The sequence below is a fragment of the Lithobates pipiens genome, unplaced genomic scaffold (genome assembly GCF_037356315.1).
Source record: "Lithobates pipiens isolate NorthernLeopardFrog02 unplaced genomic scaffold, aLitPip1_a1.2 Scaffold_8, whole genome shotgun sequence".
Taxonomy (NCBI): Eukaryota; Metazoa; Chordata; class Amphibia; order Anura; family Ranidae; genus Lithobates; species Lithobates pipiens.
The window spans coordinates 242,022,542-242,045,344 of record NW_027507903.1 but is presented as its reverse complement, the minus strand read 5'-3'; the positions used below and the strand labels follow the sequence as shown (position 1 = coordinate 242,045,344).

The window sequence follows — 22,803 nt, the reverse complement described above, 5'->3', positions numbered from 1 at the left end:
CTTGTAACTCTCAGCCTTGCAATGCCTCATGGGACTTTCACAACAGCTGGAGGGCTGCCAGTTTGAGACCCCTGCTGTACTGCATCTATGGAGAAGCAACGTTTTCATTCTATGCTGCTCTCCGGATTTGAACTACCAAACACCTTCCCCTTTCCATTGCATAGGGGGAGTTGTTTTGTAGTTTACAGTAGGCATCTTTCAGATTTCAGCCTAACAGGCAGTTACAAGCGCACTGGATTTTTGCAAGAATCAAAATGAAATTTTCCTGTACTTACAGAAAATGTGCTTAGCCTGAAAAAAGAAAATGAATGCAACCATTACATCTAAGGGCTGGTAAGCTGAAATATATTACAATCAGTGACAAAAATCTGTACTGTGCTAAAGAAAAAAAAATATAGGCAGCTAACACAGAAAAGTAGTATAGCAAACCTTAATGTATCATACATACATATACTGTATGTATAAAAAAAGGAATAATCTGAAAATAATCTGCATGATAAAACTCAAAAAACAAATATCAATATACTACACTGATAAGTGAAAAAAAATGTCCAAAAAGAATTTCAGTGCAAAGTACAGTGCAAAAGTCTATATAAAAAACATAAAGAAATTAGATCAGATGTGCCACTCCAGTGAATATAAAGGTGTTACACTGTGTCCAGAACGCTGACTACGACCATCAAGTGAATTGCAGACTCAGAGACAATGACTGCTGTCACAGCAGCATGCAATGCTTTCAGCAAAAATGGAAAAATCCCTGGGTAAATAACAGTGATAAGCTTCCTCTAGTAACATTAGCGACATCAAGTTTTTGGATTTTGCAAAAGCATTTGATACAGTTCCCCATAAATGTTTACTGTACAAAATAAGGTCTGTTGGCATGGACCATAGGGTGAGTACATGGATTAAAAACTGGCTACAAGGGCAAGTTCAGAGGGTGGTGATAAATGGGGAGTACTCGGAATGGTCAGGGGTGGGTAGTGGGGTCCCACAGGGTTCTGCACTGGAACCAATCCTATTTAATTTATTCATAAACGACCTGGAGGATAGGGTAAACAGTTCAATCTCTGCATTTGCGGATGATATTAAGCTAAGCAGGGCAATAACCTCTCAGTAGGATATGGAGACCTTGCAAGAAGATCGGAACACATTAATGGGGTGGGCAACTACATGGCAAATGAGATTTAATGTAGAAAAATGTAAAATAATGAATTTGGGTGGCAAAAATATGAATACAATCTATACAGTGGGGGGAGAACCTCTGGGGGAATCTAGGATGGAAAAGGACCTGAGGGTCCTAGTAGATGATAGGCTCTGCAATGGAATGCAATGCCAAGCTGCTGCTAACAAAGCAAACAGAATATTGGCATGCATTAAAAAAGAGATTAACTTCAGAGATAAAACGATAATTCTCCCGCTCTACAAGACTCTGGTCCGGACGCACCTAGAGTATGCTCTCCAGTTCTGGGCACCAGTCCTCAGGAAGGATGTACTGGAAATGGAGCGAGTACAGAGAAGGGCAACAAAGCTAATCAAGGGTCTGGAGGACATTAGTTATGAAAAAAGGTTGCGAGCACTGAACTTATTCCCTCTGGAGAAGAGATGCTTGAGAGGGGATATGATTTCCATTTACAAATACCGTACTGGTGACCCCACAAAAGGGATAAAACTTTTTTCGCAGATGGGAGTTTAACAAGACATGTGGCCACTCATTAAAATGAGAGGAAAAGAGGTTTAACCTTAAACTACATAGAGGGTTCTTTACTGTAAGAGCGGCAAGGATGTGGAATTCCCTTCCACAGGCGGTGGTCTCAGGGGGGAGCATCGATAGTTTCAAGAAACTATTAGATATGCACCTGAACGACCACAACATACAGGGATATACAATGTAATACTGACATATAATCACACACATAGGTTGGACTTGTTGGACTTTTTTCAACCTCACCTACTATGTAACTATATAAAAAGCAGTTGGTGACCCAGAATCGCTCAGCAACGAGCTGAGAAATTCTGGTCACCAGTGGCTTTTTATGTAAGTTATTTATTTTGTGTTTTTTTGTTATACTTTTGGAACATTACACCTACTGCACTATGGAATATCCATCTGGGCTCCTGGCAAGTTTTATTTATTCTTAGTTGGACCTTGCTCTGAGTTGCTACAGGAAGCTTATCGCTGTTATTTACCCAGGGATTTTTCCATTTATGCTGAAAGGCGTGGATGCTGATGTAATGGCAGTCATTGATTCGGGTGGCTTTGCAATTCACTTGATGATGATGGTGGACAGCTATCTGGCCTAAGTCTGAGTAACACCTTTATATTCACTGGAGTGGTCAGACTCGCATCTGATCTATTTCCATTAAGTTTTTTATATAGACTTTTTGAATGTACTTTGCACTAAATTGTTTTTGGATGTTTTTTCACTTATCACTGTATATTGATATTTGTTTTTTGAGTTTTTTTCTCACGGATTACTGCCATATTATTCTTGATAGAATTTTTACTTAATTCAATTTGGCGCTACACTTTTTACACTTTTTTTATGCATATGAATACATTTTTTTTTGTGTTAAGCTATCCTTTAAGGCATTGATAAGCAATTAGCGGACCTCCAGCTGTTGCAAAACTACAAGTCCCATCATGCCTCTGCCTCTGGGTGTCATACTCGTGGCTGTCAGAGTCTTGCTATGCCTCATGGGACTTGTAGTTCTGCAACAGCTGGAGGCCCGCTAATTGCATATGCCTGCTTTAAGGCTTTTACCACATGTTATGTTAGGCATTGCTTCTGGACCTAAGCAGTTATAAGGCAAGACTTCAGACTACAAAATATTCACTTACTTGATTAGATGGGAATATTTTAATAAAGCAAAGCACATTGTTCAACTTTCAAAAACCATAATAGCAGTTGGGATGCTGATTGTTGTGTTTCTTCTTTTTGTTTTCTTTCTTTTTGCGAAACAAAGGGCCAACTTACTTTCTGAATTCATGTATAGTAACTAAAAACTGTTGATACTTGTTATAAACTTAATACAAATAAGGCTGACCTGTTCTGCCTTTGCAGTAAGCTTTACTTGTTAGACCTCCACTCTCCACAACAACTGTGATGTCATACTGCCTTCCAGGTATGAGTTCTGTGTCCTGGATAATATATTCCTTAATGTGCTTTTCCAGGGTCGTGTTGAGCAAAACCACATTCTGGTTGTAGAGCACCACATAGTATCTTTCCCATTCTCCAGCAGGGGGCAGCCAGCTTACACGCAGGGATCGTATGCCATTGCTGGCGGCTTTTAGATCTGAAACTCTCTCTGGGACTGGAACAGATAATGCAAAGAAGTGTAATTAGGAATGATGAAAATATTGTTTACACTTTCAATCTGAAATCTCCCAGAGGCAAATAATGTAAGCTGCCCTATACTTAATATGGATTAATAAGTTTTGTACACAAACTTATGCATTGCTATTATCTGGTATGATTATTATCATTATTATCTGGAAAAAATGGATTTTACAGGTTATGCCATGTTATTTCAAAACAAAATTAAAAATGGAGTTAACAAAAGAACATCTGTACTATAGATTTACCACCACTGGTCTCCGTAACTGTCCAGCATGGCTATGCAAACATATTGGCAATTAGAAATGTTTGACAATGGTGCAGCTATCCTGTAAAGCTAAACTCCAACAGCTAAATACACAAAAAACATATATGAGAGCTGTTTCAGCTGCTAAAGAATTCGTATTTCTGATTGTACAGTTCTGAAATGTATACAGATCTGCCATACATCATGGCTTTGTATAGCAGATGAGGAAACCTGATTTTTATGTAGTGCAAAGGGACGTTTAGATTGGCATTTTTATTGTTCACATATGCACTACCTTGGCCCTACTCTGGTCCGTTTTCAGCCCATTCAATATCACTGAAGTCAGATCAAAGTTCGATCCTCGCCCTAACCATCCGACATAGTGATTACAGCAGCAGGAAAGGGAATTTATTTTGATTGGTCAAAGGACAGTCAGACTATATCAAAGTTGGAGCAAAATCATATCCTGTTCATTCAAGTTGGGTGGAAGTAGGACCGATGTAGGACCAATGTTACAGGGCAAAGTAGGATGACATACGTACAACAGTCCTATCGTACCAGTGTGAATCTGGCCTCAAGAGGCTACTCACACACATGGGAAAGCTGGTCTCTTGCTTTCATAGGTCACTGCACAGCATTCTGCTTTGCACCATATTAGTGATAAGCTACATTTGGTTGTTAGCTGCATATGTGAAAAAATGTATATGGTGTTGAAGTTGCAAAACAGATAAGAAACAGCACGTTCATTTAATGAGTATCATTCTGTAAGTATTTGAGTAAAAATAACAACTATCTCCTGTATAACATAGAGTATATATTACTTTTACAACCAAAAGAAATGTTTTAGGGGAAAAAAATTTGTGTAATGACTGGCCTGACACAATTACATTCTGCTTTGATAGAAAAGTCATAGATGTCACACAAGAAAAGAATACTCACCAGTCCTTCCAACTGCCATCTTGTCAGTGGCTAATTCTCCAGCAATACATCTGACGTTAACCTGATAAAGACGTCCTGGTGTTAATTCATTAAAGGTGACCTCTGTAGAAGCAGCATTCAAAGTTCTGCTGTGCATTATTGAACCTTGTTCAGTCAACGAGACATTGTAAGAATCTAGCTTGCCTTCAGGTGCTTTCCAGCGAACTTTCAATGTGGTAGAACTTCCATCATTCTGCACACTTAGATTAGAGACCTGAGCAGGAGCTAACGGAGGAAGCATAAAGAACCTTAATGATTTTGTCAAGTAAGGTTAAGAACATCCAAAACCTACAAAAAGGGAGTATAGTATATACAGTACATAAAGCAAAGATACCAAAATTATCATACTCAATACTTGTTATGAGTTATTTTTGTTATAAAAAATCAAAAGAGTCTTACTTATCTAAAAAATTCCGCAAACAAAGGGAATGGCAAAAACGAAGTAAAAACTAAGAAACCGGAAGTAATTGGTTCCAGTAGAGTAGAGTTTATGTGTTTTATATTTGAATGTTTTTTTCTGATTTCCACACATGTACACACATTTTGTGTACCAAATTTTTAGTATCATAATTAAAGAATATCTAAGACAAACAAAGTATATATTGCAGCTTAATAAAGCTCAAAATGTCTGCTACACCAAATTTAATTATGGTATCATGATTCTAAATATTGCATTTTTTATTTGCCCATTTTTTGACAGAGCATCAGATTTCCCTGAGAGAGCAGAGAATTGTTTGTAGACTTGACCTGCGATAGCAGAGCATTGTCTGTAGATTTACCATTAGGTAGCAGAGCACTTTCCCTAGACCTGCCCAGAGAAAGCAGAACATTGACATGCACTGAGGTAGCATTGCAATGTCTGTAGGCGTGCCCTGAGATAGAAGATGTCTATAGACTTGTCCTGATGTAACCTAGAAAAGTGCAGAACATTGTCTGAAGAACTGCCCTGAGATAGCAGAGAATTGTTCAGAATTGTTGCCCTGAGATAATGGAGCACTTTCTGTAGACCTACCCTGGGATAGTGGATCACTTTCTGTAGACTTGCCTTGAGAAAGCAGAGCATTGTTCATAGACTTGCCCTGAGATAGCAAAGCATTGTCCATAGACTTGACCTAAAGTAGCAGAGCACTGTTCATAGACTTGCCCTCAAGATAGCAGAACACTGTCCGTAGATTTGCTCTAAAGTAGCAGAGGACTGTTTGTAGGCTTGCCCTAAGATAGCATAACACTGTCTGTAGATTTGTGCTGAGGTACCAGAGCACTGTTTATAGACTTGCCCTAAGATAGTAGAACACTGTCCATAGACCTAGATAGCAAGCAATTGAGCTGCAAGTTTGAAAATTAATTGCTAGGCTATTGCTAGACTTGCCAGGCTTCACAGGGTTGTTGCACAATTGCATTGCATGACTCCAGATCAACTTTTTTAGCAAACATTCTGCAAGTCTGCTGCAAGTTCTGGTTCAGCTATGTTGTGCAAAAGTCATCCTACCACTGGGGTCATTGTGACTTGCAGAGCTCTTGCTGTAGACTCGCCACAGCAACTTTGCTCTTGCTAGAGACTTGCCACGCAAATTTGCTAGAAATTTTTAAAAGTGTAAACTAGAACTTGTACTTCAAGTGCTCTGCAAGTGTACAACTTGCTAGTGAAAATATGTAGCAAGTTAACAGAATCACAATTCAACACTATTTCAAATTTGTGCTAAATTATCTTTGCTGTCTGGGGACTTGCCATAAGATAGTAGATAGTAGAGAATTGTTCACAGACCTGCCCTGAGATAATGGAGAACTTTCCATAGACTTACCCTGGGATAGTAAAGCACTGTCCATATACTTACCCTGAGGCAACAGAGCACTGTTCATAGACTTGCCCTGTGATAGCAGAGACTTGTCCTGAGTTAGAAATACTTTTTGTAGACTTGACATGAGATAGCAAAGCACTATGCAAAGACATGTCCTAAGATAGCAAAGCTTTGTCTTTATAGACTTTCCCTGAGATAGAAAAACATTGTCCATAGGCTTTTCCTGAAATAGTGGAGCACTTTCTCTAGACTTGCCATGCATTGTCTAGAGACTTGTCCTGAGATAAGTAGAGCAGTACATCAAAATGATTGCACTGTGCTACAAAACAGAAATCATAGCACATACACGGCAAAAACAAGTCTCTGATTATATTAAATATGTGCATGTAGATTTGTCCTGTCTGAGAAAGATCACTCAGTTGTCCATCTAGACAATTAAGATTCCTGAACATAATGAATATTAGTGGTGAATCAGCATGCACATATTCAGGAGGATCTTCGATCTGCAAGAACCAGGGGAGGGCATTCATTTGCCATGTGCATCTAATTCTTGGATTGATTTTTTTCATCTCTTAAGTCTACTATAAATGTTGCATTAATTTGAAGATGAAATAAAAAGTCAGTCCTTTCTTATGATGGTTTAAGTTAATTTCTTAGTTTCCTGTGACTAAGATTACTGCACTGACTAAGATCTTTGAAATTAGTAAACAGCATTAGCTAAATTTTACTTTAACAAAATGACAGTGCCTATAGTTCTCACATTGGAACTAGATAAACCTGGATTACAGAACTCAATCTGTGGGGTAGTATCACAGTTTTCTTAAGTGAGGACCTGCATTTAGGTAATAATCTATTTAGTATTTAGAAGAAAAAAAAACGAAATTACATAATTGATTTTGATGCTTTTTGAATTAGTATATCATGGCTCTTGGATTACCTGTTCTTACTAACTTAGAATTTCCATTCTGTAAACCTGCAGCTTCAGTGATGACTGTAATATTATAAACATGTCCTGGTAGAAGACCATGAAACGTATGCCCAGTAACATGTGCATCCACATTGATTTCATTCATTGTCCTCTCCTGACTCCATAAGATCAGCTTGTAGTTCTCTGAGATTCCAGAGCCAGGCTTCCAGGTAACTTGGATGCTGTCTATTTTACTCACAACATCAACAATCTTCACAGGCATTGGCACTAAATGGAAAGAAGACGTCTTTAACTTCATCAGTCACTGCCACCAAAATGACAAATACTTGCAAGTAACCCAATATATAGATATGCAGTTCAAATAATACATGAAACATTCACATACACAAAAGCAAAACATACAAATTAAATAAAACACAGCAACAGGGGCATTTATAAAGCAGCCCTTCGGCAACAAGAAACATATCAAACAAGCTACCCTTATTTGCTTACACCCTTAAAAGGAAAGCTGTGCTAGGAGGTAATGGAGGTTATTATTGCTGACCTCTTCTTCTGAAAAAATGAGTTCCCTGGCTGTTGTACTTCCATGTTATCAATGCTTCTTATGGCACTTACCTGGGTCAAATCTGAAGATCAGGAGTTCTGTCTTCACTCTGAAATTCTAGTCTGCCTGGTACAGGTTTACCGAGTCAGAAAGTATTGAATCCAGAGCTAGACAGGTAACTAGTATTTGAAGGTGGAAAGCAATGGCTGCCTCCAAAGTTATGGCGCTAAAAGTTTCCTTTAAGCAGTATTATTACTAGTAGTATAACAAATGCCTCCAATCATAAATCATTATAAACAGTGATAACTATAACAGGAGACTTACCTGTGGAGGCGTTGATGAAGATAGTAGGGGTGCTTTTCATTCCAGAAATAGCTTTTATAGAAACAATATATTTAGAGCCTGGATTCAGGTTTGTAAACGATGCTTCTTTTACTGTACTACTGCCAGGGACATCATTCTTTTGGACAATTTCCCTTTTATCATTAAGTAAATGCAGTTCATATTCATCTACCCATCCTAAAGATGGTTTCCAGGAGACCTGGAAACTAGTTGATGTGACTGTGTTTCTTCTTACCTCAAATTGTGATGGTGGAAGAGGGTCTAAAATAAAGGAAACAACACACAATATAAGATTCTTAATTTCGTCAATATCGTCATGCAGTCTTTTATTTGCAATGGATATCAATTTAGATGTTTATTAGGTCTACATAGGATTATGAAAAATCCTATGTGTTGTTCCTTCTCTTTGTTTCTATAATTCTACATAAGCCATGCATGGTTAAATAATATCCTGTACCTGGGATACCTCCAGAACTTTCCCATATGCAATGTTATTACCAAGTCCAAGCACATCGGTAGATGTTTGCCTGGAATCAATGAGAGCACCAATAAGCAGGTCTAGCACAAAATTGCTTAAAATGCTGAGAGATACAAGTCGGTTATTACTCCATCTATCAGAATAGGCAGGAAATGTATGTTTGTATGCACTCACTTTCGGACCTCTCTAGACATCCCAAGTGACCCTCTTCCATGGAAAAATTAATTGGCTGAGTTGGATTTTTCTGGATGATCACTATTGTTTCCCCATAAAATACAGTAAGCCAAACTCAAGGGCACCCAGCAGTGTTCCCTTCCTGTCCTCAGGATCTATCCAGACCAGAGTCAGATAATCCAAAAGGTATGTCTAGGGGGCCAACTACAACCTCTGCGTTCCTGTAATAAACCTGAAGGATAGCAAAGTTGGTCAAAACTTTACACCCTCCTGTCACTTTATAAGGGTGAACACATTTGTAGATAGCTGGTGTCTGATGGAGGGTACCATGCCAGTACAGACAATTCAATATGGTTTGCTCGGTTTGGTTCGTGTCTCTTACAATCCTTATCAATGTCAATTGAAGGGATGGGCGGAGGGGCTAAAACTGCTTGCTCAGTATTGCTCTGTATGTCTGTGGAATAACTATGTTCCACTGAACAGATGGTAAGGAGAAATATTTTCTGTGTTTCCTAATAGAAGTTCTAGTACTTTGAACATAATGTCTCTGGAGTTGTATGACATAGTTATAAAATGGTTTGCGTGCCTAGAAGGTGAGGTTAAAAAATTCAGACTTTATCTAATCTATCTGGCCCAGAAAACAAAACACTTAGTCCCTTTAACATCCGCTAGAACAAAGGAACAATGAAGTTGGGAAGTGCCTGGGCTGAGAGAGTCCTGTCTGGAAACAAACACTTAAGCCGTTTACATTGTTACAAAAATTCTTAGCTGGCAGGCAGCCATCAGTGCAATATTACACAAGTCGTGCACTGAAATAAAAAAAGCTTACAGCCATTCCTTAATGTAGGTGAATAAAACACAATGAAATAAAGATTTTTCCTAACAAATTTTTGTTGTCACCATTTTTTTCCTTGCTCGTAATTGGGTATTCTTTGCAAAGTGACATTTCACCACATTTACTAAGCTCTGGGGAAAATGTAACTGCAATAATCAGCCTATTTGCCTTTAGTAACTCAACCACATTTCTCTTCCAGCAACAATGTATACATTTCTGAAGAAAGAAAAGCAAATCCAGGCAAAATGGCTAATACCTTCCAGGAAACCTTGAATTGTATGCAATGCATGCAGCCAGATGCACAGGAAATTACACAGTGCCTTTGAACAGTACTGAAGTATCTTGTGCATGGTCCTGTGCTAAAATTAAAGCAGGTTCACACTCAGGGTTACTTAGAAACTAAAGTCGGCTGTGGATGGCATGGGAAAGAAAATTGTTGATTCCTCCACCAACACAGTCAGTGTTGATGGGGGAATCCCTCCTGTGGAGCTATTGTGTTCTACCCATGGGGGGGGTTGGTGAGGCAGGGGGAGCTGTCCAGTGGGACCCATAGTCAGAATTGTTAGTGGTTATAGCCTCTGGCAATAATCGCATAAAAAAAAAATCAGACATGTTGGTTGTACCCAAGTTGATCGATAGTTCAACATGGGTACAATCAGCCTGCCCATACATTATTTGAATCCCGGCCGGTCCCTGTTGAACTGGCTGAGATTCAAACCGTCCATGGCCAGCTTAAAAACAATACTCACACCTCAAACGTACACCATCATGAAGATAGGGATAGGGCATTGTTCTCTGAGACAGAATCACCTCTACCATCTACCATTTTGCATACACCCTTAAGTCAAACAGGAGCCAAGCACCAAAAAAAATAAACACTATAAAAACATTTGTTGCCTGAGCAGAGGAACCAGATATTGCTACAGAGGCTGCGGGTATCAGTGAATAAAACTGGTGATAGATATTAATCCCACACTTTCAATACATTTTTTTCATGCTTCCTTGGGGAGTGCCTTCTTCTGAAAATACACCTGCACTCTTAGATTCATTCATAGCATGCACATTATTATAACTATATCTATACCTCTTATTTGCAGGCACCTAGCTAGCATTAGCTCCCCTATCAGGTTTCATTATAAAATTAAGAATTTAGAATAGGAGCCATGACCTTAATCAGCCCTGGATTAGCTGCTATAGCCGGTAGTGCAGCATAATAACATGATCATGCTGCATCACATGTAGTTCAAGTGCAATTCTCACATCAAAGGTATGGAGAAGCTTTGCTACAAGTATTAACTACCATCAATTCTTCAAGTGATTTTCTCCAGTGATGGGACTCAATGTTAAAGTACACCCAAAGCCCAAACTTTTTTTTTTTGTTAAGTTTTTGGATAAATTGGTGAGGGGTTAGAACCTTTGTCTGACTGTTACTGCTGTCTGTATACTCACTAGGGAGATTCACTCTGTCTATCCTGTTGACCAATGGTACAGAGACTGAAGGTGAGCAAAAATCCCCAATTGTTGGTAGCCGCCATCTCACCTCCAAAAGGGAAATATTCAAATAGAGCCACTTGTTCCAGTGATAATTGACTAGGAGGGGATATCCCTCACTTTGAGAGATTTCCTCTTACTTTGTGTGTGTCAGATGGAAAGTAAAGGGAAATCTCCCCAATCAAGCACAAATTTCAACAAAAAAGAACTGACCCTTTAAATATTTATTTTTGTCCAAAATGAAAAAAAAAAGTTTGGGCTTTAAACATAGAGTACATTAGGTACTAATCAACCTTATTTTAATAATACATATTTGTCTAGTGTGATTTACCAACATATACAAGTTGAACTAAACAACCTTCTATGTAATCACATATGTAGAGTCTTTGAGTCAGTGAGCTTTGTGTGTTGTTTCCTAGGTCTGAAAACTGACATAACAGGGTGGTATTAGAATAAGCATGCTCTATAGAAACTGAGGGCAAGTTGTTTTTTTAAGGTATCTTTTGGACCAAAAGAACCATAGACCACTAAAATATATGAATTGTACGATTACACAAATGGAAAACTAGGTACTCAGATCCTGGTTCCACTAGGGCTGGTGTGTAGCCCACTGGTGACTTGCACTGCTACCCATCTATACATATTTGATGGAAATGAATAGTCTTAGAAAAACGTATAAAATAAATTAGCCTTATTTAAATAATCAGAATAATACTGTACTGCTTTCTAAGTATACGTACTTTGCAAAGAAATCTCTTTCATGTGATGGGAAATTTATAAAAACAGGATTTTTTGCTTACATGTTTGGTAAGATTGCAGTCAGCATTGCCTCATTTAAAGTTTAATTCCTGCTTAACACAAACTAGCATTAAAAATGCCCCCCCCCCTTTTGCTTCCTATGTTAAGTTATACATAAAAATGTGTGTACTTACCTATTTTCAGCCTGCTCCGGTCCAGTCACATGATACCTTGTGTCAGCCAGCAGAGGCTGCATGGTAGAGGAGAGGATGCTCGGCAGTCCCTCCTCTCCCCTGCAGCCGCTGCTAACTGACCCAGGGGAGCCAGATTAAGTGGACAGGCTGAAAATAGGTAAGTATACAAATTTTAAGGTTAGTCAACATAGGTAGCATAGCTGGAGGGGGTTGATTTTAAGGATAAAGTTAGGCAGGAATTCTACTTTAATTCATTGGTAAAAATTCACTTTCACTAGGTGAACAGCCACTATTACAGGTGTATTGGGGGCTCAATATATGTTGTAAAAAGCTTTTAGAGACTGAAGAAAAGTTGCACAAGACTGTTAGATTTCACTGGTCTCTCCACTAACCAATGCTCACACTGCTGACTCCTGCGGTTTGAAAAAGGTCACACAACAAGTACCATTGGGCATCCAGGGCTCTAGTTACTTATTTACACATGTCTGCATTTACTATAGAAAACTAAAATATGGAAGAACAAGCTCCTAAAAAATGAGAAAGTCATTGCTTTAACTGCAAACTATGTACTCATTGAACATACTCTAAACTTTTCCTTTTTTTAAAAGAATTTTACAACATTAAAGTATCAGTATATGTAAAGTCAAATCTGTTTTTTGTTTTGAATATAGTAGGAAAATGTAAAAACCCTGTTAAGTTTTTTTTTGTTTTTTTTTCTGTTTGTGTCCTCTTGGGAAAATTTCCCTTTACTTCCTATCCTAGAATGAGAGCAGATAGTAGGAGGAGCTGCTTCGGCAGCACAGGAATATTCCCTCTTAGTTTTCACCAGAAAGTGTCCCCATTGGAAGATTTCCTCTTTCATACTTTTCCTATTACAATTGAATGGATGGACACAATGGGGGTTATTTACTAAACCTGGAGCCTGCACAATCTGGTGCAGCTCTGCATAGAAACCAATCAGCTTCCAAGGTTTATTGTCAAAGCTTAATTGAACAAGGTGACGTTAGAAGCTGATTGGTTACCATGCACAGCTTCACCAGATTCTGAGTATACCAGTTTTTTACATCTTCCCCAATGGTCTTTAGGACCAACAGAGAGGATGAATCTTCCTATTTGGAACTTGGACAACAATACATATTTTACATTCACATTCATATTTCATATTCTATCCAAAACCCCCAAAACAACACAGTTATGGCTATACATACACTTTCATTTTAAGATTTTTGTTAACTACTTTTTGATCTGGCAACCATAGATAGATGCACTTGGTGACCCAATCTAGCAGTCTGATGATGGAAATGGGTCAGATCCATTTCACACACCTTACAACGGATTTGTATTGGATTTATTTCAGGCACTCTACAATCGATTCATATCGGATCAATTTCATACACTTTACAACTGATTCGTATCGGACTCATTTCATACATTTACAATCAGTTTGTATTGGATTTAATTCCTGCCTTTCTACAACCGATTCATATCGGATTAATTTCATATACCTTACAACCGTTTCGTATCGGATCCATTTCATACACCTTACAACCGATTCGTATCGGATTCATTTGATGCACTCTACAACCAATTTGTGTCGGATTCATTTCATACACTGTCAGGCATGGTTACAATAGTTCATGATTATAGTTCATTCCTACATACTCAATTTTCTGCTATCCTTTTCTTTTTTCACCTGCCAATAAGGCTACTTTCTTGCAGTCGTTGCAGGCATTTCTTCAGTGGCAAACAATCCGGCCACACATCATTTCTCCAGTGGCACACAATCCGGCCACACATCATTTCTCCAGTGGCACTCAAAAGATAAAAAAAGAGGAAAAACAAAACAAAACACACACACACAGGGATCACATCTTCCCCAGGGGGGCCAGTTGCATTTCAAGGGGTGGGGCAGGTCGTTTTAACAAAAAAAAAAAAAACTGGACTTATATCTCACCCTCACTACAGGTTCACGGTTTACTGAATTCCTGACTTCAGCCAACACTTCGCAAGTGGGGCGTTGAGTCAGGTGTAGTACACAGGTGTCACACTCACATAAACCTGCAGCACCCTTTAACTAAATGTTCACTTCATATACACAATTTGGGCTGCTCATTGGGCGTTAGTTACTGTCACACATTTATTTTGCATGTCACTCTGTTTTGGAAGGGCGACCTTTCACCTACACAGGCAAGGTTGCTAAACGTTGAGCTTGCTGACGGTGCAAGTATTGGCAGGCCGAGCATACGTCACAAACTACAGAATGCAACATTCCTACTTAGGCCATACCAAACTTCAGCTTCTTGCCCCAGTATGCCCTGGAGTTCTGGTCCACAGGCTTGTTCTCAGCACAGATGGGAAACCGAGCTATCGGTGACCTGGCCAGTCCTCCTGGCTCGCCTCGGTTGTCACACACTCTTGAGTTTTCTACATTTTCACTCTGCAGTGTTCAATGCTTCAGAACGCAAACCGGCTTCTAACTCCATTTCTTGTTCTTCTCATTTTCCTTCTTATCTGTTTTTCTGTATCCAGCTCCGCTCACTATCCTACTGCTACGACTCCTCTTAACACATGCACCCCCCTCTCCTTGTCTTTAGCTGGAGCCATGTCACAGGCCGGTAGTGAAGACTTTACCTCTGCCCCTCTGTCACCCTCCACGGTTTCAGAGTGTGGCAGTGTGCAGTCCCTCAGGGGATGGACCATCCCCAATATTTTACAGTAGAGCTGCGACACAGGGGTGTTCCCTACCCAGCTACAGCCAGGAAATTCAAGCTCATTAGGCTGCTCTTCCACCGACAGTGACAGCTCAGCCCAACACCCAGCAGGCATCCCTGCACTCAAATCCAGTAGCACCGATAGGAACAACAATTAGTATCCCTGGCACCATGTTGCAGTTCTATCTATCATACAGCTTACTACAGTTCAGTCTCTATCGTGAGGCATCTGCCAAAATCTACCAATCGTTACTCAGACCAATCCATTCGTATGCTCGTAGGTACTCATAACTTAGCAGATATTCTGCTTTGCATACTCTGACAGCTCATTTCACACACCCTACTGCCGGATTCGAGTCTAGGCGCTTCGGCAGCACAATGCTCAGAATCCCAAGAATCACACACAGCGGAACGACACAACACGATTCCAATTGTCATACAGCTTCCTGCAGCCCGGTCTCCATCATGATGATCAAAAGCTACCAGTCGTTACTCAGTCCGACCGTTCGTTCATCTGTACTCACAATCTAGACAATATGCAACTCAATTAGAACGATAGGACTTGCAACGTTAGCCAATGCCGGCTGCTTCACATTTGAGTCACGAGACACAGAGCTCATTTTAAAGTTGCGTGCAACCTCAAGTAGCCCAACACTTCATGACCAGGCTGAGTTGCTGGGTTTTAACCTTTTCTCACACCCGACTACCTGACTGAGTGCAGGGACCTCCTCTCAGCTGCCACCGACGGGCTAGCCATAGATACCTTATTACAGTTCAAACTGGACTGGGGGTTTATCATTGGCCCCTTTTGCTGAATCACATTTCACTACTTGGAGAGTCGGCTCTTCAAGGGCAAGTTTTCAAATAAACTTTGGTTGGTGTACAACTTGTCTGCACCTCATTGTTCCCACATCATAAGTTTAAACTCCCTAATTCCATCCGAGGAATTTTCCCTTGAATATGCATCGGTTGATCCAGCTGTTCAAGCCATTATTATCATAGGCACGGGTGCTTGGCTGTCCAGAGTAGACATTTCAGATGCGTACAAATTATTGCCCTTTGAGCCATCCCTCTGGTGGTGGCTTGGCGTTAAATGGAAAGGTTCATATTAATTCGCCACCAAGTTGACTTTCGGCTCTTAAAATGGCTGTGGCTGTCAATGACGCCCAGACGAGCCCCCGTTAGACTTGGACAAATTAAAAGGGGTTTGGCAAAATCTCAATGTGCCCATAGCAGAGCATTCAGTGGAAGCACTGGCACAGTCCATCACTTTCCCAGGTATCACTCTTGACACTCGCCCCATGCAGGTCAGCTTTCCTCCCAAAAATTGGCCCGAATAGGTTGGTTATTCATGAATTTACCCTTTCTCAAGGGTGTACTAAGAGACAGCTAGTATCCCTGCTAGGGATGCTTAATTTGCCATGAGGATTATCCCTCAGGGGCAGTCCTTCATTTCATGACTCTTGATTTTCCTTTCTCAGGTACTAAGTTCTCTCGCTGGACCCAGAAGCTATAGCAGATTTGACAATGTGGGTCGAATTTCTCGCAAACGGGTATGGCATAGCCATGTTTATTCTATCGGCATTAGCTTTATTACCTTAGGTAGTCATAGATGCCACAGGTTTCCCCTGCAATTTTTGGCCATCACTGGTTCACAGGATCATGGCCACCAGAAATCCTCCTAATCCCCGGTTTTGTCAGTCATCTTCACATTTCGAACTGCATCCCTTTGTGGTAGCTGCTCAGATCTGGGGTCATACCTGGACAGGACAAACAGTGGTCTTTGCCACAGACAGCCAAGACATGGCCGAAATTATAAATAAAGGCAGGCCCAAGTCGTTTGCCATCATGTCCTTCCTACCCAGGCTGGTGCAGTTGTGCTTGCAGCACCAATCTAGTGTTCACTCCATTTATATTTCAGACAAGTGCAATGAAGCAGCGCACGCACTGTCCCGCATTAACTTACTTTATTCTTTCAGCAGAAAGCCGACCCAACCATTTTTCCTCTCCCACCTTGGTGCAGCTGATAATAGGTTAAAGACACACCTTCACTATGCGACCCATCTCATTAATCAGTCCTTATCCTGCAACACACTGAAAGTCAATCACACTGCTGGGAAGGTGTCTCACACCATTAGGCTATAATTATCCGGCATCCAGCATTTCTTGTCCTTACAGGACCCCGGAAAGTCATCCTTATTCGCAGTCCATACACTCAAATCCATCCTGCGCGGCATCCAGAGGCATCAGCCCAAAGCCAACTGCAAATGCTTACCCGTCACATGGCTTTGAGGCCCAGCGAGTTTACCCTTAGCCTCCCCAACGGCCAGATACTGTGCAAACGGCACCTGACGCACTTTCAAGGTTATGTCATTCTACACCTTGTGGAGCCCATAACCCAACAATCAGCCCCCGGGTCGATATTAAACTCTTCCAGACCAACACATCTGGTGCCCTGTAGCAATACTTGACTGGTTACTGTCTTACCTACCTAGCCAGTCGAACTCCAGCCCATTGCTACCTTTTCTGACCAGCCCCTTGAGTGGCAGTCAGTTCATCAGGCATGTTAGGATCCTCCTAATTAACCTAGGCCTTGGCTCCCAGCCAGTATTCTGATCACTCCTATTGGATCAGAGCAGCCTCGGCTGCATCTCAGCATGGGGTACCAGACCATGTCATTAAGAATTAAGACCATGTCATGTGAAAATCCCCCTGCTTCCCTTAATACATTCCAAACCCTCAGGTAGGAATGTAGCAAGCCTTCACCTAGCTTGCTCAATAAATGTCATAGGACCAATAAAGAGGTACTACTCTATCCGAGTATTTTTGCTACTCTATCCGAGTATTTTTTACTACCCTATCCGAGTATGTTTATGTGGTTCACATCTGTCTCGGATGAAGGGCTTTGATCATAAATATAAATATATATATATATATACACATACAACAAATTATACCTAAAAGTCAATAGGGTTCTAATACAGGAGATGAATACAATGCCTACTTTAAGATAACAGACTTTACAGCATCCTGGTCATCACCTCAGAGCAGATTTTCTGACTCATATCCCCTGATTCATTTACAGTAGCAAATAAACCTCATAGGATTACAGTGGAAAGTAGCAGCTTAGGAGAAAGTCAAAAGACTCTAATGTCCCATTCTGACTTTATTTTAGGCCAGCTACTAATCACAAAATAAAAAAAATATTCCACCCACATCTCTAAATACATTTCCACAAACAGAGCCAAATTCTTGGACAGATAACAGTCCCCACCCTTACATGTGAATCTCTATATTGCGGTTTTGTTGTGCTAAATGAGCAAGGTGGATATTAATAGCTGTGTTATTCAGTTTTCTATTTCAAAATATTCACAGATGTGATACTGCAAAGAAAATTTAGGAAGCCACATTATTTATTAGATAAAACAACTTAAATAAAACAGTAAGCCCCAGGTAACACCAGTGAATCTGTCGGAGTTGCACCAATTTTGAAAGTAGTTCCTGCAAGTTCAGGTGCGACTTGCATAGACATCTGTGCATGAAGTCGCACCGATGTCTTCCAAGTCACACCCGATGTAGCACTGAAATGCTACTTTGAAATCTTGCTACTTCAAGGGAAGTAGCATGATTTCAATGTTGTGATCGGTGTGAACGGGGTGTAAATGTGACATTCGCTAAATTTTTACAAGTGGTTAATCATTCCTGTAATTTAAAACACATGCACCAGAATATCTGGTAAATGTCACATTCTTTATATATATGCCTCTAAAAATATGCCCCACATTCATAATAGGATATTTTTTTCTAATTGTGGATTTCAGTTTCAAGTAATTGACATTTATTTTAAATAGATTCCTTGAGTTCAAGTGTCACATGCAACAGGTTCCATAGAGTAAAAATCAAACGTATCCTAAAATATTCCTGCACACAGCTTTTTAAATAAAAAACTGGGACATATCAATACAGCAGAGAAGAAAATAACCAGTGTGACTGTTTTTACTACAGTGGACCATATCCATACCACATCTATACAGTGTAATGCAGAAATGTACAGGTATTGGCAGTATCCAGGGTGCAACATGAATAGTTCTTATTCACGGTTATACTACAATGTGGCTGGACAATTCATGGGTGCCAGGTCACTGTGGCAACTGAAACAATCTTTGGTGACCAATGACCATATCAGGCTGATTCTACAGATCCTTAAAAAAGTCTTTGTCCCTCACCTCCCAACCCTCTCATAACAGGGGCAGAGCAATTCAGCTATTGTAGTTCTTGGCGTGGGCTCTGGACGGGCAGCACAGTGAGGCATCCTCATACTGCAAACTATATTTCCCAGGATCCCCCATAGTGCGTTAGAGGCTCAGAAGAAGCCCATTACCCCAAGAATCTGAGAACTTTACCTAGGTGCTAATTTGCCAGCTGCACTGATTATTATTGCATTAGAGCCTTGTTATATTGTCCCACCTGCTGTGTAGCTATTTTACTATGTTGACTGAGATTGCCTTTTTTAATCTTCAGTTGTTCCTTGCTGCCCTGTACATTGACAGCAACCCCAGCCCACATTTAATCCTGCAGACTTTGATAGCTTCCCCAAAAGATGCAGACCCTTCCTATACAGAATCATATCATGGATGCACAAATGTACCTGACCCATGTCTGAAGTGGCAGCTTAAACTGTTAGATTGTGAGATGGGGCAGCAGGTTCTTGAGGTATGCACTTTGAAGCATTCTATTGGATGTTTTAAAGCACGATCATTTGTGTGTCATGAGGCGAGAACTTGAAAAAGCAGAACACTCTTCAATATTCGCAGGAAGCTGGAGAGGTAACTCAACAGGACTACTGGACTGTGTGTGCAGATGCCACTGGGGTATCTTTCAGCCCCTAAGGGAAAGTTAAAGTGTATTTAAAGACACTGGGACAGGTAGGTTATATGGTGCCTCATGGTTTCTAATGGCGGCCACACCAACAATAGCTATATCAACATGTTGGGAAAAACCCCATGCCCAAAGGTTCCCCCTCCATTCTCAAGTCAATATTTGTCAGCTTCTGGACCCTACCATGCTTGTGTTGTGAAAGACAGGGACAGCTACCGCAATGCAGGCAAGCCATGGGAAAATGTGATATTATCTGTTAATTGTTATTTATGGTTTAAAGTTGTTGTACTTGTAAAGTAATAGTCTGCTATGTATTTTATTTACTCAATTGTTAAAATAAAGCATAATTAAAATTAACAGAACAGATAGTTTTCTTTTAACTCCTGCTTAATTATTGGGTTTATTTACCAAATGTAAATGGCTTGTTTGTTCACTTTGGAAGAAAATGAGCTGAAGCTCTGCTGACTTCTATCATCCAATCATGCACAAGCAAAAATGTTTTTTTTTCCCCTTGCATGTCATTGGTTATTCATTGCAAAGTGAAATTTCGCCTCATTCTCTAAGCTAGGAAATTTCTCTTGCAAAGTAAAACTTCTCTTGCAAATTGAACAGCTTATTTGCCTTTAGTAAATCAACCCTGATGTGTCTTTCCGCTGTATAGCCATATGCAGATTCCAAAGTGCTGGCTTCCAGGTTTGCAAAGCTAGGTCCTAGCTCTGGGTGAGATTTGTTCAGGCCTGGTCAAATCAGTCTACTTCTTTCTGCTATATCGTATGAGTAATAGTGTATCAAAAACAGATGTCATCTATTTTGAGGATGTTAGATCACTAAGGCTGACAGTACATTGATAATCTGATCATTCTAGGGCCCCTTTCACATTGGGGTGGGAGCGGCATCGGCGGTAAAACAGCGCTATTTTTAGTGCCACTTTAACGTCATTTTACTGGCTGTATTCGGCCATTAGCGGGGCGGTTTTAACCCCTGCTAGCGGCTGAAAAAGGGTTTAAAACTGCCTGCAAAGTGCCGCTGCAGCGGCACTTTGCCAGTGGTATAGCCGTGCCTCCCCATTGATTTCAATGGGCAGGAGCCCCAAGGGCTTTCACACTGGAGTGGTGGAGTGGAGTGGTGCGCTGGCAGGACATTAAAAAAACTCCTGCAAGCAGCATCTTTGGAGCCACCGCAGCGGCTGTTTCAGGGTGCTTTTCAGGCGCTATTTTTAGCGCTGTAACGCCTGCACAGCGCCCCAGTGTGAAAGGGGCCTAGATCTAATCACAATCAGTTCACTCTAGACATTGATGAACATAAAAAGATTTCTCATTATTCAATACATATTTCATAGATTCAAACAATGCAGCACTTTCCTGCGACTTGTGACGTTTTTCAACTCAGGGATAGCGAAGAATTATCGCTGGGTAAAACTGGAGGATCTACATTCTAATGTTGTAAGACATACCTGATCTGTTAATCCCCAATAGAGTGCTAGTATATTTTTTTGATTCTATCTCTTTATTAGAGTTGTGCAGGTTGACAGCATGACTGAACTGGTTTCTGATATTCTCTATTCTACACCATAAAGCAAATTTGTTTCTTATCTCAGAGTAAGCAAAACCAGATCATATGTTTTTCTATGTCATTATTACTGGTAGACACTTTCTAGTACATTTCATTATATGTCTTTCCTTTAGTTGCACTTGAATGTACTCAAAACAAAAACAGGTGTCAGTGCAGCAATATTTTTGGTCACTTAAATTCTACATGAAAATGCATGTTTTTAAACATATAACACCTTGCATAGCACTGAACAGGTGAAGCTGCCTCTTTCATGGCCCTATATTATAATTCCACCCATTTTTAGACTACTCATCTTCACTGTTTTTAGGACTACAACTCTTAAAATCTATGCTTATGAATCAAAACTTAAAACATACAACAGTACAATGAGTATGTGCAAAGTGCAGTAACTCATAGCCACTTGACCTATTTATCCTTGGAACGATCTGACTGATCTGACAATAAACTAGAACCTGATTAGTGACTGTGGACTTTTGAAATTTGCACACAGTTATTGTCTGTACACTTTCTTAAAACAAAGTTGACAATACTAAAACGATAATAGTGATAGAGCAGAACTGTGGGTCTGAGCGTTCTTGATATAGGGGGCCAGAAGTGCATTCCCTGACCTCTCTAAAGTGCTGCACATAATATTATGTAAATGTATGCTATAGAAAGCTGTCAGAAAACTGTCTGCACACATACAATAGGAGATGGTCAAAGACTATAAGTGTGCTACAAAAGATGATCAGAGAATAAAAGCGTTCTACAAAAGATGGTCAGAGACTATAGGTGTGCTACAAAAGATGGTCAGAGACTATAGGTGTGCTACAAAAGATGGTCAGAGACTATAGGTGTGCTACAAAAGATGGTCAGAGACTATAGGTATGTTACAAAAGATGGTCAGAGACTATAGGTGTGCTACAAAAGATGGTCAGAGACTATAGGTGTGCTACAAAAGATGGTCAGAGACTATAGGTGTGCTACAAAAGATGGTCAGAGACTATAGGTATGTTACAAAAGATGGTCAGAGACTATAGGTGTGCTACAAAAGATGGTCAGAGACTATCGGTGTGCTACAAAAGATGGTCAGAGACTATAGGTGTGCTACAAAAGATGGTCAGAGACTATAGGTATGTTACAAAAGATGGTCAGAGACTATAGGTGTGCTACAAAAGATGGTCAGAGACTATAGGTGTGCTACAAAAGATGGTCAGAGACTATAGGTATGTTACAAAAGATGGTCAGAGACTATAGGTGTGCTACAAAAGATGGTCAGAGACTATAGGTGTGCTACAAAAGATGGTCAGAGACTATAGGTGTCCTACAAAAGATGGTCAAAAACGACAGAAATGCAGCAGAAGATGGCAAAAAACTGCAAAAAAAGTTATAGGAGTTGTTGGAGACACACAGTACATGCTTCAGGAGGCAGCCATAGACTGGAGACATAGTACATGAGACTGATAGAGGTCGCTGGTATTACTGCCTGTTCACAAATCATTTAGCATTTGCATTTCACATGGCCCCTATAAAAATTACTTGAACCCCATTTGATATTTCTCTCAGCAAAATCCATTATA

The 22,803-nt window shown here is 40.2% G+C and overlaps 1 protein-coding gene across 2 annotated transcripts in view; it reads right to left on the bottom strand.

Annotated features, from left to right (window-relative positions):
• Positions 1 to 22,803, bottom strand: part of PTPRB (protein tyrosine phosphatase receptor type B) — a 196,615-nt gene that overhangs the window by 93,752 nt on the left and 80,060 nt on the right. For both annotated transcript variants that reach the window (XM_077468731.1, XM_077468732.1), the window contains 4 exons: positions 8,156 to 8,434; positions 7,297 to 7,554; positions 4,522 to 4,785; positions 3,046 to 3,312 (listed from right to left, as the gene is read on the bottom strand). In XM_077468731.1, coding sequence (XP_077324857.1) covers positions 3,046 to 3,312; positions 4,522 to 4,785; positions 7,297 to 7,554; positions 8,156 to 8,434 — 1,068 coding nt within the window. The remainder of the gene's footprint in view (positions 1 to 3,045; positions 3,313 to 4,521; positions 4,786 to 7,296; positions 7,555 to 8,155; positions 8,435 to 22,803) is intronic.